The sequence below is a fragment of the Phoxinus phoxinus genome, assembly GCF_949152265.1.
Source record: "Phoxinus phoxinus genome assembly, chromosome: 21".
Classification (NCBI taxonomy): domain Eukaryota; kingdom Metazoa; phylum Chordata; class Actinopteri; order Cypriniformes; family Leuciscidae; genus Phoxinus; species Phoxinus phoxinus.
The window spans coordinates 19,908,668-19,923,327 of record NC_136896.1 but is presented as its reverse complement, the minus strand read 5'-3'; the positions used below and the strand labels follow the sequence as shown (position 1 = coordinate 19,923,327).

General features: G+C 36.0%; 1 protein-coding gene across 3 annotated transcripts; it reads right to left on the bottom strand.

Annotated features, from left to right (window-relative positions):
- Positions 1 to 10,392: 10,392 nt before the first annotated feature.
- LOC306989955 (uncharacterized protein) lies at positions 10,393 to 14,367 on the bottom strand. Of its 3 annotated transcripts, XM_079596070.1 has the most exons (12): positions 14,267 to 14,367; positions 13,689 to 13,768; positions 13,203 to 13,368; positions 12,874 to 13,008; positions 12,729 to 12,789; positions 12,585 to 12,611; positions 12,429 to 12,500; positions 12,262 to 12,333; positions 11,456 to 11,665; positions 11,139 to 11,299; positions 10,958 to 11,045; positions 10,393 to 10,790 (listed from the first exon to the last, which is right to left on the bottom strand). In XM_079596070.1, the coding sequence occupies exons 8-10, from the start codon at positions 12,278 to 12,280 to the stop codon at positions 11,220 to 11,222; spliced, it is 309 nt and encodes a 102-aa protein (XP_079452196.1). In that variant the 5' UTR covers positions 12,281 to 12,333; positions 12,429 to 12,500; positions 12,585 to 12,611; positions 12,729 to 12,789; positions 12,874 to 13,008; positions 13,203 to 13,368; positions 13,689 to 13,768; positions 14,267 to 14,367; the 3' UTR covers positions 10,393 to 10,790; positions 10,958 to 11,045; positions 11,139 to 11,219. The 3 variants fall into 3 exon arrangements, with proteins under 3 accessions (XP_079452196.1, XP_079452195.1, XP_079452194.1); XM_079596069.1 differs by lacking the exon at positions 14,267 to 14,367 and having other exon boundaries at positions 12,262 to 12,336; positions 13,689 to 13,819; XM_079596068.1 differs by lacking the exons at positions 13,689 to 13,768; positions 14,267 to 14,367 and having other exon boundaries at positions 12,262 to 12,336; positions 12,440 to 12,500; positions 13,203 to 13,500.
- Positions 14,368 to 14,660: the final 293 nt, after the last annotated feature.

Here is a 14,660-nt window from a genome sequence, read left to right as displayed (position 1 = left end):
ATGGATGATCAAATAGCTTACATATTTGTATGTTTATAAATGTTATATCTCCCTTTAATTGGTCTGGCCCAAAAAGGGGCGGGGTTTGGCCTATTTAAGCCAAAGCCAAACCTGAAGTCAGCACTTGTTAACCAAGTCGGAGCGAGAGTGCAACTGCGGTGCCTCAAGCAAACGTCAGTATACTGTGGATACCTGTTTTGCCTTGTTGGAGTATTTTCTGGTTTTATTTTTCCCTTTTGTTGTTTATTTGGTACTTTGGGTTTTTGTGTGTGTCATTTAATGGACACTTGTATATATTTCACTATGGACTATCTTTCCTATTGGGACTGTAAATAAACTCCACCTTGCACGAAGTGCTTCTGTGAGTGCGCCATCATTTTTTTTTACATCCTCACGGACTCAGTTACCCCCCCTCTTCATCACATTGTTCAGTAGGTCAATTATGGAATACTGTCTGTTTGATTTAAATTCAGAAAGAGACAATGTCAGTGTAAGTTCAATATCGAGAAATCTTTGGCCAGAATTATGTTTAATAGGTCAATAATGAACTAAAGTCTGTCTGATAAAAACTTCAGAAGGTGTCAATTAGTATGTAATGGAAGTTCAAGATGAAATACTCCTCAGCCATAACGTTCAGTAGGTCAAATATGGATTATTGTCTGGCTGATTTAACATCCGACTGAGTCAAGGAGTATGTATAGTAAGTTCAAGGTCGAGGACTCTGTGGCCAGAAATATATTCAAAGGGTAAAAATAGACTAATATATGGATGAAAAAAAGAATTCTATGAAATTAATTTACCAATTTGATGACTCTTTGGCCAAGATATATGTTCAATAGGTCAAATATGGACTACTGTCTGTCTGATGAGTCTGTGGTATGTATAGAAAGTTAAAGTTCAAAGACTCTTTGGCCAGAATAATGTTTAATAGGTCAATAATGTACTAAAGTCTGGCTGATAAAAACTTCAGAAGGTGTCAATGAGTATGTCATGGAAGTTCAAGATCAAAGACTCCTCAGCCATAAAGTTCAGCAGTTCAAATATGAACAATTCTCTGGCTGATTTAACATCCGACAGAGTCAAGGAGTATGTATAGAAAATTAAAGTTTGAGGACTCTTTGGCCAGAAAATTGTTCAAAGGGTCAAATTTGGCTTAAGAAACATGAACAAAAAGTCAATGAGTATGTATAGAAAGTTAAAATTTGAGGACTCTTTGGCCAAAAAATATGTTCAACGGCTGAATTTTTTGACTACATATTGCAGATGAAACAACAGAATGAGTCAATGACTATTGATAGAAAGTTCAAGATCAAGAACTCTTTGGCAAGAAATATTTTCAGTAGGTCAATTATGGAATACTGTCTGTTTGGTGTAAATTCAGAAAGAGACAATGTCAGTGTAAAGTAAGTTGAATATCGCGAAATCTTTGGCCAGAATTATGTTTAATAGGTCAAATTTGGACTAATACATAGTTGACGTAACATCAAAAGTAGTCTACGAAAACTCAAAGTCATCCTTTGATTACACTTTGGCCAGAAATATGTTCCGTAGGTCAAATATGGACTATTGTCTGGCTAATGAAACAGCACAACGAGTCTATGAGTATGTATTGAAAGTTCAATATCCGAGGTCTCTTTGGCCATTCAGATGTTCATTAGGTCAAATACGGACTACTGTATGGCTGATGAAAATTCAACATGAGTCTATGAGTCTGCATAGTAGATTAAAGTTCTTGAACCACTTGACCAAAAATATGTTCAGTAGGTCAATTATGGAATACTGTCTGTTTGATTTAAATTCAGAAAGAGACAATGTCAGTGTAAGTTCAATATCGAGAAATCTTTGGCCAGAATTATGTTTAATAGGTCAATAATGAACTAAAGTCTGTCTGATAAAAACTTCAGAAGGTGTCAATTAGTATGTAATGGAAGTTCAAGATGAAATACTCCTCAGCCATAACGTTCAGTAGGTCAAATATGGATTATTGTCTGGCTGATTTAACATCCGACTGAGTCAAGGAGTATGTATAGTAAGTTCAAGGTCGAGGACTCTGTGGCCAGAAATATATTCAAAGGGTAAAAATAGACTAATATATGGATGAAAAAAAGAATTCTATGAAATTAATTTACCAATTTGATGACTCTTTGGCCAAGATATATGTTCAATAGGTCAAATATGGACTACTGTCTGTCTGATGAGTCTGTGGTATGTATAGAAAGTTAAAGTTCAAAGACTCTTTGGCCAGAATAATGTTTAATAGGTCAATAATGTACTAAAGTCTGGCTGATAAAAACTTCAGAAGGTGTCAATGAGTATGTCATGGAAGTTCAAGATCAAAGACTCCTCAGCCATAAAGTTCAGCAGTTCAAATATGAACAATTCTCTGGCTGATTTAACATCCGACAGAGTCAAGGAGTATGTATAGAAAATTAAAGTTTGAGGACTCTTTGGCCAGAAAATTGTTCAAAGGGTCAAATTTGGCTTAAGAAACATGAACAAAAAGTAAATGAGTATGTATAGAAAGTTCAAATTTGAGGACTCTTTGGCCAAAAAATATGTTCAACGGCTGAATTTTTTTGACTACATATTGCAGATGAAACAACAGAATGAGTCAATGACTATTGAAAGAAAGTTCAAGATCAAGAACTCTTTGGCAAGAAATATTTTCAGTAGGTCAATTATGGAATACTGTCTGTTTGGTGTAAATTCAGAAAGAGACAATGTCAGTGTAAAGTAAGTTGAATATCGAGAAATCTTTGGCCATAATTATGTTTAATAGGTCAAATTTGGACTAATACATAGTTGACGTAACATCAAAAGTAGTCTACGAAAACTCAAAGTTATCCTTTGATTACACTTTGGCCAGAAATATGTTCCGTAGGTCAAATATGGACTATTGTCTGGCTAATGAAACAGCACAACAAGTCTATGAGTATGTATTGAAAGTTCAATATCCGAGGTCTCTTTGGCCATTCAGATGTTCATTAGGTCAAATACGGACTACTGTATGGCTGATGAAAATTCAACATGAGTCTATGAGTCTGCATAGTAGATTAAAGTTCTTGAACCACTTGACCAAAAATATGTTCAGTAGGTCAATTATGGAATACTGTCTGTTTGATTTAAATTCAGAAAGAGACAATGTCAGTGTAAGTTCAATATCGAGAAATCTTTGGCCAGAATTATGTTTAATAGGTCAATAATGAACTAAAGTCTGTCTGATAAAAACTTCAGAAGGTGTCAATTAGTATGTAATGGAAGTTCAAGATGAAATACTCCTCAGCCATAACGTTCAGTAGGTCAAATATGGATTATTGTCTGGCTGATTTAACCTCCGACTGAGTCAAGGAGTATGCATAGTAAGTTCAAGGTCGAGGACTCTGTGGCCAGAAATATATTCAAAGGGTAAAAATAGACTAATATATGGATGAAAAAAAGAATTCTATGAAATTAATTTACCAATTTGATGACTCTTTGGCCAAGATATATGTTCAATAGGTCAAATATGGACTACTGTCTGTCTGATGAGTCTGTGGTATGTATAGAAAGTTAAAGTTCAAAGACTCTTTGGCCAGAATAATGTTTAATAGGTCAATAATGTACTAAAGTCTGGCTGATAAAAACTTCAGAAGGTGTCAATGAGTATGTCATGGAAGTTCAAGATCAAAGACTCCTCAGCCATAAAGTTCAGCAGTTCAAATATGAACAATTCTCTGGCTGATTTAACATCCGACAGAGTCAAGGAGTATGTATAGAAAATTAAAGTTTGAGGACTCTTTGGCCAGAAAATTGTTCAAAGGGTCAAATTTGGCTTAAGAAACATGAACAAAAAGTCAATGAGTATGTATAGAAAGTTCAAATTTGAGGACTCTTTGGCCAAAAAATATGTTCAACGGCTCAATTTTTTTGACTACATATTGCAGATGAAACAACAGAATGAGTCAATGACTATTGATAGAAAGTTCAAGATCAAGAACTCTTTGGCAAGAAATATTTTCAGTAGGTCAATTATGGAATACTGTCTGTTTGGTGTAAATTCAGAAAGAGACAATGTCAGTGTAAAGTAAGTTGAATATCGAGAAATCTTTGGCCATAATTATGTTTAATAGGTCAAATTTGGACTAATACATAGTTGACGTAACATCAAAAGTAGTCTACAAAAACTCAAAGTCGTTGAGTCACTTTTTGACTTAAAGGATAATTCCGGTATTTAACACCTTGAGTCTATATTGTAGTTTGTTTTGGATGAACAAGAGTGGTGGACAAATTTTTTTTGACAATGGTTCCTCTCTCGAGTTTTTGACTATAAAAGAATTGGCCATGGACCCATTTAACATTGGAGTCAATGTGCATGTCCGAAAATGTCATTAAAACAGCCAATGATGTTCGTTTACAAATCTGTTAAACTCACCGAGTGGTTAGTGGTGTTCGTTGATGATTATAAACAATATATCGTCGCAATATATGATTCCAATCCGTTTATTTTGCTATAGTGGAACTATTTTTTCAACAATGGGATTTTACAAAATGACGAATAAAACACGACAGAAACTGTATTTCGCAACACTTTTTGTTTCTGGAACATCAACTAACATCACTAATCACTCGGTGAGTTGCACAGTTTTGAAAAATAATATTAAAGGTTGTTTTAATGACATTTTCGGACATGCACATTGACTCCCATGTTAAATGGGTCCATGGCCAATTCTTTTATAGTCAAAAACTCGAGAGAGGAACCATTGTCAAAAAAATGTTGTCCACCACTCTTGTTCATCCAAAACAAACTACAATATAGACTCAAGGTGTTAAATACCGGAATTATCCTTTAATGGACATATTCCTGGCCAAAGAGTTACCTGAACATTAACTTGCTATTCATAAAGATTGACTTGTTGTGATGTTATATTAGCCATTCAGAAGTCCATATTTGACCCAAGGAAAATATTTCTGGCCAAAAAATCCTCAATCTTGAACTTTCCACACATACTCATAGACAATTTCTGATGCTTCATTAGCCATATTGAAGTCCATTTAGAAATCCATATCTTAACGGATTGAACTTATTTCTGGTCAAAGGGTCCTTAATTGGTTTTAAACTATATAAACTTAGAGACTCCTGATGTTAAATCAGCCATTCAGAATTCCATATTTGACCTACTGAACATATTTTTGGCCAAAGAGTCCTCATCTTGATTTTTTTATACATACTCATTGACTCATGCTGATGCTCCATAAGCCATATATGGCCATATCTGACCTATTGAACTTATTTCCGTTTAAAGGGTCCTAAAAAAAAAAAAAAACTACTTTTGATGAAAAATCTGCCATACAGAGTCTTTGAACTCTGTATACAGAGGTCACTTTTTGAGTTAATGGACATATTCCTGGCCAAAGAGTTACCTGAACATTAACTTGCTATTCATACAGATTGACTTGTTGTGATGTTATATTAGCCATACAGAAGTCCATATTTGACCCAAGGAAAATATTTCTGGCCAAAAAATCCTCAATCTTGAACTTTCCATACATACTCATAGACAACTTCTGATGCTTCATTAGCCATATTTAAGTCCATTTAGAAGTCCATATCTTGACGGATTGAACTTATTTCTGGTCAAAGGGTCCTAATTGGTTTTAAACTATATAAACTTAGAGACTCCTGATGTTAAATCAGCCATTTAGAATTCCATATTTGACCTACTGAACATATTTTTGGCCAAAGAGTCCTCATCTTGATTTTTCTATACATAATCATTGACTCATTCTGATGCTCCATAAGCCATATATGGCCATATCTGACCTATTGAACTTATTTCCGGTTAAAGGGTCCTAAAAAAAATAAAAAAAAAATAGACTACTTTTGATAAAAAATCTGCCATACAGAGTCTTTGAATTCTGTATACAGAGGTCACTTTTTGACTTAATGGACATATTCCTGGCCAAAGAGTTACCTGAACATTAACTTGCTATTCATAAAGATTGACTTGTTGTGATGTTATATTAGCCATACAGAAGTCCATATTTGACCCAAGGAAAATATTTTTACATGCACTTTTTTTGCCTTGCAATGCATTCAAGAACTAACTCATTCAACAGTGCATTGAAGATATTTGCAATGCAATCTGCTGTTGCATCCATTGCTTATAAGCTCAAGCGTTGTGGATTGAAGAATAACAATAAAAGTATCATGCACTTTGTTTCTTTGCAATGCATTCAAGACCTAACTCATTCAACAGTGCATTAAAGATTTTTGCAATGCAATCTGCTGTTGCATCGTTTGCTCATAAGCTCAAGCGTTGTGCATTGAAGAATAACAATAAAAGTAACATGCACTTCGTTGCATTCAAGAAATAACTCAGGCCAAAGTGCACTGAAGACATTTGCAATGCAATCTGCTGTTGCATCGTTTGCTTATAAGCTCAAGCATTGTGCATTGAAGAATAACAATAAAAGTATCATAAACTTTTTTTGCCTTGCAATGCATTCAAGAACTAACTCATTCAACAGTGCATTGAAGATATTTGCAATGCAATTTGCGGTGGCATCGTTTGCTTATAAGCTCAAGCGTTGTGCATTGAAGAATAACAATAAAAGTGTCATGAACTTTGTTGCCTTGCAATGCATTCAAGAACTAACTCATTCAACAGTGCATTGAAGATATTTGCAATGCAATCTGCTGTTGCATCGTTTGCTTATAAGCTCAAGCGTTGTGCATTGAAGAATAACAGTAAACGTATCATGCACTTTTTTTGCCTTGCAATGCATTCAAGAACTAACTCATTCAACAGTGCATTAAAGATATTTGCAATGCAATCTGCTGTTGCATCGTTTGCTCATAAGCTCAAGCGTTGTGCATTGAAGAATAACAATAAAAGTATCATGCACTTTGTTGCCTTTCAATGCATTCAAGAACTAACTCATTCAACAGTGCGTTAAAGATATTTGCAATGCAATCTGCTGTTGCATCGTTTGCTCATAAGCTCAAGCGTTGTGCATTGAAGAATAACAATAAAAGTATCATGCACTTTGTTTCTTTGCAATGCATTCAAGAACTAACTCATTCAACAGTGCCTTAAAGATATTTACAATGCAATCTGCTGTTGCATCGTTTGCTCATAAGCTCAAGCGTTGTGCATTGAAGAATAACAATAAAAGTATCATGCACTTTGTTGCCTATGCATTCAAGAACTAACTCATTCAATAGTGCATTAAAGATATTTGCAATGCAATCTGCTGTTGCATAGTTTGCTTATAAGTTTAAGCGATGTGCATTGAAGAATAACAATAAAAGTAACATGCACTTCGTTGCATTCAAGAACTAACTCAGGCCAAAGTGCACTGTAGACATTTGCAATGCAATCTGCTGTTGCATCGTTTGCTTATAAGCTCAAGCATTGTGCATTGAAGAATAACAATAAAAGTATCATGCACTTTTTTTGCTTTGCAATGCATTCAAGAACTAACTCATTCAACAGTGCATAAAAGATATTTGCAATGCAATCTGCGGTTGCATCGTTTGCTTATAAGCTCAAGCGTTGTGCATTGAAGAATATCAATAAAAGTATCATGCACTTTGTTGCCTATGCATTCAAGAACTAACTCATTCAACAGTGCATTAAAGATATTTGCTATGCAATCTGCTGTTGCATAGTTTGCTTATAAGCTTAAGCGATGTGCATTGAAGAATAACAATAAAAGTAACATGCACTTCGTTGCATTCAAGAACTAACTCAGGCAAAAGTGCACTTAAGACATTTGCAATGCAATCTGCTGTTGCATCGTTTGCTAATAAGCTCAAGCATTGTGCATTGAAGAATAAAATAAAAGTATCATGCACTTTTTTGCCTTGCAATGCATTCAAGAACTAACTCATTCAACAGTGCATTGAAGATATTTGCAATGCAATCTGCTGTTGCATCGTTTGCTTATAAGCTCAAGCATTGTGCATTGAAGAATAACAATAAAAGTATCATGCACTTCGTTGCATTCAACAACTAACTCAGGCCAAAGTGCACTTAAGACATTTGCAATGCAATCTGCTGTTGCATCGTTTGCTAATAAGCTCAAGCATTGTGCATTGAAGAATAAAAATAAAAGTATCATGCACTTTTTTTGCCTTGCAATTCATTCAAGAACTAACTCATTCAACAGTGCATTAAAGATATTTGCAATGCAATCTGCTGTTGCATCGTTTGCTCATAAGCTCAAGCGTTGTGCATTGAAGAATAACAATAAAAGTATCATGCACTTTATTGCCTTGCAAGGCATTTAAAATCGAACTCAATCCGAAGACCTTCAAAGATATTTGTAATGCAATCTGCTGTTGCATAGCTTGCACATACGATTAAGCGCTGTGTATTAAAGAATAACAATAAAAGTAACATGCACTTTGTTGAATTGCAATGCATTCAAGAACTAATTTATGCTAAAGTGTATATAAGTAACCTATTCAGTTGTTTTTTGAAGGGAAATTATTTTATCAGCTGTTGCAATGCATAAGAAAACCTTAATCCATTGTGCAAAGAACCTATCATATGTGCTCATTGTACATGAAGAATAACATAAGGAATATGCACTTTGGTTGCCTTGCAAGGTATTCAAGAACTAACTCAATCCAAAGTGCGTTAAAGATATTTGCAAGGTATTCTGCTGTTTCATTGCATTGCACACGTTCAAGCGCTGTGCATTAAATAAAAACATATGAGGAATATAAACAAGAACTAGCTCATTCTGATATAACTAACTCATTCAGTTGTTTACTGAAGAGAAATCATTTTATCAGCTGTTGCAATGCAAAAGTTGTATTGCATCTATATAACAGTAGATGTTATATTAGCCATATAGATATACAGATCAGGCCATTGAACTTATTTCTGGTCAAAGGGTCCTAATTGGTTTTAAACTATATAAACTTAGAGACTCCTGATGTTAAATCAGCCATTCAGAATTCCCTATTTGACCTACTGAACATATTTTTGGCCAAAGAGTCCTCATCTTGATTTCTCTATACATACTCTTTGACTCATTCTGATGCTTCATAAGCCATGTATGGCCATATCTGACCTATTGAACTTATTTCCGGTTAAAGGGTCCTAAAAAGTTAAAAAATATATATAGACTACTTTTGATGAAAAATCTGCCATACAGAGTCTTTGAACTCTGTATACGGAGGTCACATTTTGACTTAATGGACATATTCCTGGCCAAAGAGTACCTGAACATTAACTTGCTATTCATAAAGATTGACTTGTTGTGATGTTATATTAGCCATACAGAAGTCCATATTTGACCCAAGGAAAATATTTCTGGCCAAAAAATCCTCAATCTTGAACTTTCCATACATACTCATAGACAAGTTCTGATGCTTCATTAGCCATATTGAAGTCCATATCTTGACGGATTGAACTTATTTCTGGTCAAAGGGTCCTTAATTGGTTTTAAACTATATACACTTAGAGACTCCTGATGTTAAATCAGCCATTTAGAATTCCATATTTGACCTACTGAACATATTTTTGGCCAAAGAGTCCTCATCTTGATTTTTCTATACATACTCATAAGCCATATATGGCCATATCTGACCTATTGAACTTATTTCCGGTTAAAGGGTCCTAAAAAGTTAAAAAAATATATAGACTACTTTTGATGAAAAATCTGCCATACAGAGTCTTTGAACTCTGTATACGGAGGTCACATTTTGACTTAATGGACATATTCCTGGCCAAAGAGTACCTGAACATTAACTTGCTATTCATAAAGATTGACTTGTTGTGATGTTATATTAGCCATACAGAAGTCCATATTTGACCCAAGGAAAATATTTCTGGCCAAAAAATCCTCAATCTTGAACTTTCCATACATACTCATAGACAAGTTCTGACCCAGGTAACAATTTATGGTTCCCAGAACGTTCTGGGAACGTTCGTTTTTGGTTGCGGGAACGTTCGTTTTTGGTTGCGGAACGTTCCCTTAAGGTTAGGTTTTGGTTCCCATGGAAAGTTTTCTTAACGTTCCGGGAACGTTCGTTTTTGGGTACATTGCAACCTTTAGGGAACGTTCCTAGAACGTTCCCCTAACGTTGCAACCTTTAGGGAATGTTCCTAGAACGTTCCCCTAACGTTGTAACCTTTAGGGAACGTTCCTAGAACGTTCCCCTAACGTTGCAACCTTTAGGTAACGTTCCTAGAACGTTCCCCTAACATTGCAACCTTTAGGTAACGTTCCTAGAACGTTCCCCTAAGGTTATTTTTTACATTCCACTAACCTTTAAAAATCTAACAATGGTACCAATTTTATTATTACTTTAAACTGTCTGTGCATAAGCAGGAATTAATTATTATACAAGCAGAAATTAATTTATATGTTAGCAGGAATGAATGAACAGGCAAACTTGATGGGATTTAAAACTTTAATATAGACAATATAAAATTACAAAATACCAAAAATATAAAAGGCCTAAAAAAAATACAAGAATAGAATCAGTTTTACAACTATACAAATAAAACAGAAATTTAAGTACAAAGAGTGTGATGAAGAGTGCAAATGTAGTGTGCAAGATGCATATTGGAATGATAATGTAATGTGCATTTGTTGTTGTGCATATGTTGTTGTGTGTATGTATATATGTTGTGTATAAATGCAGCTTTGAGTCCAAGACAAATTTCACATTGAAAAGGGACAATAAAGTGAATGGCCAAAGTGGCAAAAATACAATTGTTTAATAAAAAATAAATAAAAAAAGAGCTCCATTGTCTTGACCGATCAGCCCTTCTCAGTCCTTCTCAGCTGGCCTAAAAAATAAACAAAAGTTTGATATGTCATACTGAGAATGAACACGTTGACAAACGCAAGACAAATTGCCTTACTAACAACCCTGTTTTTTTTATTATGACAAATATTGATAGTTTTCCCATTCCTTTGATAATTATGAACATCACATAGAAGTATTCTAATTTACCGTCTGTGTGGGGCAAACTTCAGCACTTGCCCAATCAAGTCCTCCGTCTCTGCTGCAGTCACCGCCGGGAAGTTTTTCTGGAAGGCCGCTAGAGTAAAGTCAAAATGAAGTAAAGCTACAAGTCAAATTAAAACCTCCAAGCTAAGCATAACACTGATGTGAACAATAAAATAACACCTGCCTGTTATAACCCTGCAGATTGTCAGGTCCAGGAAAGCCTTCTTTGCCTTTCTGCCCCGCAGACTAAACTGTTTGATGGACGTCAATAGTTGCCACTCGCCGTAGCATGCGACGGATGGCAGTACCTCTGGTCGAACCTCCAAGAGTTGTCAGGAAAAGTTGCTGTAAAACATAGAAATACAAATTATACATGTAGAACAAAGTGGAGAGCTTGTACAATCTCATTTTGTAAGAGCCGTCAGTTCAGTTATAATGATATTTGAAGTTATGCAATTATATAGTGTTAATCTTAGGGCAGGACTATGGCAACTTAATTACCATTTTTTCCCCTCCTCTCCTGTTGACCGAGACTCCTGTCAAACTCCTCCAGCTCTGTGACTGTCGAGCAGGGCGACAGCAACATATCATCGACAGGAGCAGAGGGATGTGACTGGGACTGGGAGCTCCTTAAGAGCATGAGCACCTCATCCAGCCTCTGCTCCATCTTTTCCATTCGCTGTGCCATACGGGTAATGGATGTCCACATGGCTATGGAAAAATTAATTATGTTAGTTTTAGTTGTTATACATTACTTGAATATGTGAACAACTTAAGGAACACGCCGACTTTTTGGGACTTTAGCTTATTCACCGTATCCCCCAGAGTTAGATAAGTCTATATTCTCAGAAGGCGAAGCACTGCTACTTCTGGGGCGTGATTTGCTTGTAGCCCCTGAGAAGCCCCGTGGTGAGGAGCAGAGAGTTCGCTCAGAGTTGGAGTAAATCACTCCGCAGAAGTAGCAGTGCTTCGGCCTTCTGAGAATATAGTTCAGAGTATGTATATGATTAGAAGATGGCTGTCTCACATGTGACCTTGTTATTTGTACACGCTGTGACTATACAAATCACAACATGTAAATAGGAAAATGTTGCCATTATTTGTCACTTATAGGGAGCAGTATGCTAGCTGGAACTATTTACATCCAGTATTTGTGCTAAGCTAGGCTAGTGGTGGGTGCGTCAGACAGAGTTACGGCACGCACAGAGATGAAGAGGGTATGTATGGACTTATCTAACTCTGGGGGATACTGTGAATAAGCTAAAGTCCCAAAAAGTCGGTGTGTTCCTTTAAGTGAGTCTTCTTACCTCTCATTTCCGTCTCCATGGCTGAGCCACCTCCCTCTGTGTGATGTCTCACCTCCCTCTGTGTGATGAGTTCTGCTGTTTACAACAACAAAAAAGTCAAGTTACTCTAAAGTTCCTTGTCATGAAATAGTATTTAATTGGAAATGGAAAATGCAAAGCCACTGTACCCTCAGCTTACGTCATAATAGACCCATCCAATTCTGGGCGACCGGCTGGTTTTCTGTGTGGTGTTGACTCATCTAAAAAGAAAGTAGATATGAATATTGGTCACTTCATTTATGGTAGGTTTCTTGCAAATGGAGGAGGAAGAAAAAAAAACTTACATGCAGGTGGTGGAGGCAGCTGCGGACCTGGAAACAGGCAGGAAGAGACAAACACATCAGAATAGTCACATGATATGCACTAGGTTGAATGTCAGTAGTTCCATGGTAGGAAATATGACTCAGGTTTCTTAAATGTTAACTTACGGACAGGGCTTCCAGACACACACTCCGTTCTCACACTCTCTCATTTGTGGAACAGATTCATCTGAAATAAAAGACCAAAAAATTTGTACAGATTGCTAAAAGAAAATGTTAATTTTGTAAATAATGTCTGTACTTAAGGTTTTACCATCACTTGAAGAATCCGTCATGAACCTCCTTGGGCGTTTACACTGCCTTTTGTGGACACTCGCATCGTCTTCCGTCTCAATGCTGGAAGTGTCCATCAGTCGCCGACATTTTTTCATGGCTTTGTCATAGGAATCTACATTAAGAGAACAAAGTTTTTGTGAGACAGTAGCCGAACAAAGCAGTATTTCCATACAGAGAAAACGTATTTATTTATATATAGTATAGCACCAATAAGTCACCTGTACACAGCCAGATTTTCTAGACGGCTTAAAGTTAAACCCCAAACCCTTGCATTACAACCATGAAACTGTAACGTATTTCACTTACTTTTTGAGAATGTGAAGCTCAATGGTTGCTGTTGTTGGTCGTTGTTGGTTGTTTTTCCAAGACTTCCTGATAGTGAACGGTCTACTGAGTTCTACGTAGACTTATCCATTTCCTCCAGCCAATCAGGAACGTTCGTGTTGCGTCACATGCCTTGACGTCAGCAAACCTGGCCAATCAGCATTTTAGAGGGTAATTTTAAACTAAAATGGAGTGTTGCTATCCCCGACCATGAATATTTGTTATTTCTTTCTTAAACATTAGATATGGAGTTTGTTTTTTTAATGCACTGTTTAAACGTAAAAGTATAATGCTACAGTGTGTGACATTACACATCCGTATGTGCTCGAGTAAGCAGACAGATACTGCATCATGGTTCGAGCATTACATCCACTATACAGATTATTTTATAATATATACACACAAATTGTGCTACGTTTAGTTGTACAAACATGGTTCAGGCAAACATACGTAAAAACATACACGTACCACAATGATGCTCTAGTCTACATGCATAGAAACACAGAAATGCGAACGGACGGATCCACACATTTCCCAAAATGCGCTTTCTGATGGCGTCGTACGTCGTTGTTTGGTGTGAGAAAAGGTGGAAAAAAGGAGAAAATGATATTACTCAAGATTAGCATGTAGTGAAATGGCTTTTTTAATTTCACTGTAGGATTATGTAGACTATAGCTGTTATTGTCTGACCAGTTTCTAAAACTGATAGAGGAGCGATCAGACACACAATGCTATAACGTTAGCACATTTAACACGGCATTGGAATGTTTGAAAATTACTGGATAGAGACGCATTGACGCCATTGCCACCTAATCAGAGGCCTTGCTTTGCATACATGCAAATAAGTGAGTGTAAAATGCCAACGGTACAGGAATAAATTAAACATGTTCTGAATGTATTCTAACAGTGATAGCAGAAAAGTATTCTAAAAATATTTTACCGAACTATTATTATTCTACGTGAAAATCACAAACAGTGGGTGCAACGTGTGTATTTCTAAAGAGACGAAAAAACGAACTAGCACTATAACGTTAAGGGCTCCATACCTGTGCTCAAACAATTTATCTTGAGCGTCCATTTACACGAAACCACTGAAAGAAGACGGATTCCCATGCAAGTTGTGTATCCAGAAGGACTTTGGTGTAAATCCATAGACAGTATATAAGAGTGTAAATCGCAGAACACGGAAGTCAGGACACAGGACATGATTTCAATCGGTCACCTGAAAACAGAGGCACTTGCCCCTACTGGCGTGGGGGTGTAACGGTTGAATTTGTACACTGAAAAAAAAAAACCTACTTTGTTGGAAGTGAATTTTCTTATTTGTGAAAATCGTTCGATTGATAGATTCTTGTTTTAAGTATTTTCAACTAATACAGTTAAAAAAACGAAATCAGGCACAAAAGTATTGTTTGCTAAATTGATCAGTCTAAAATTAAA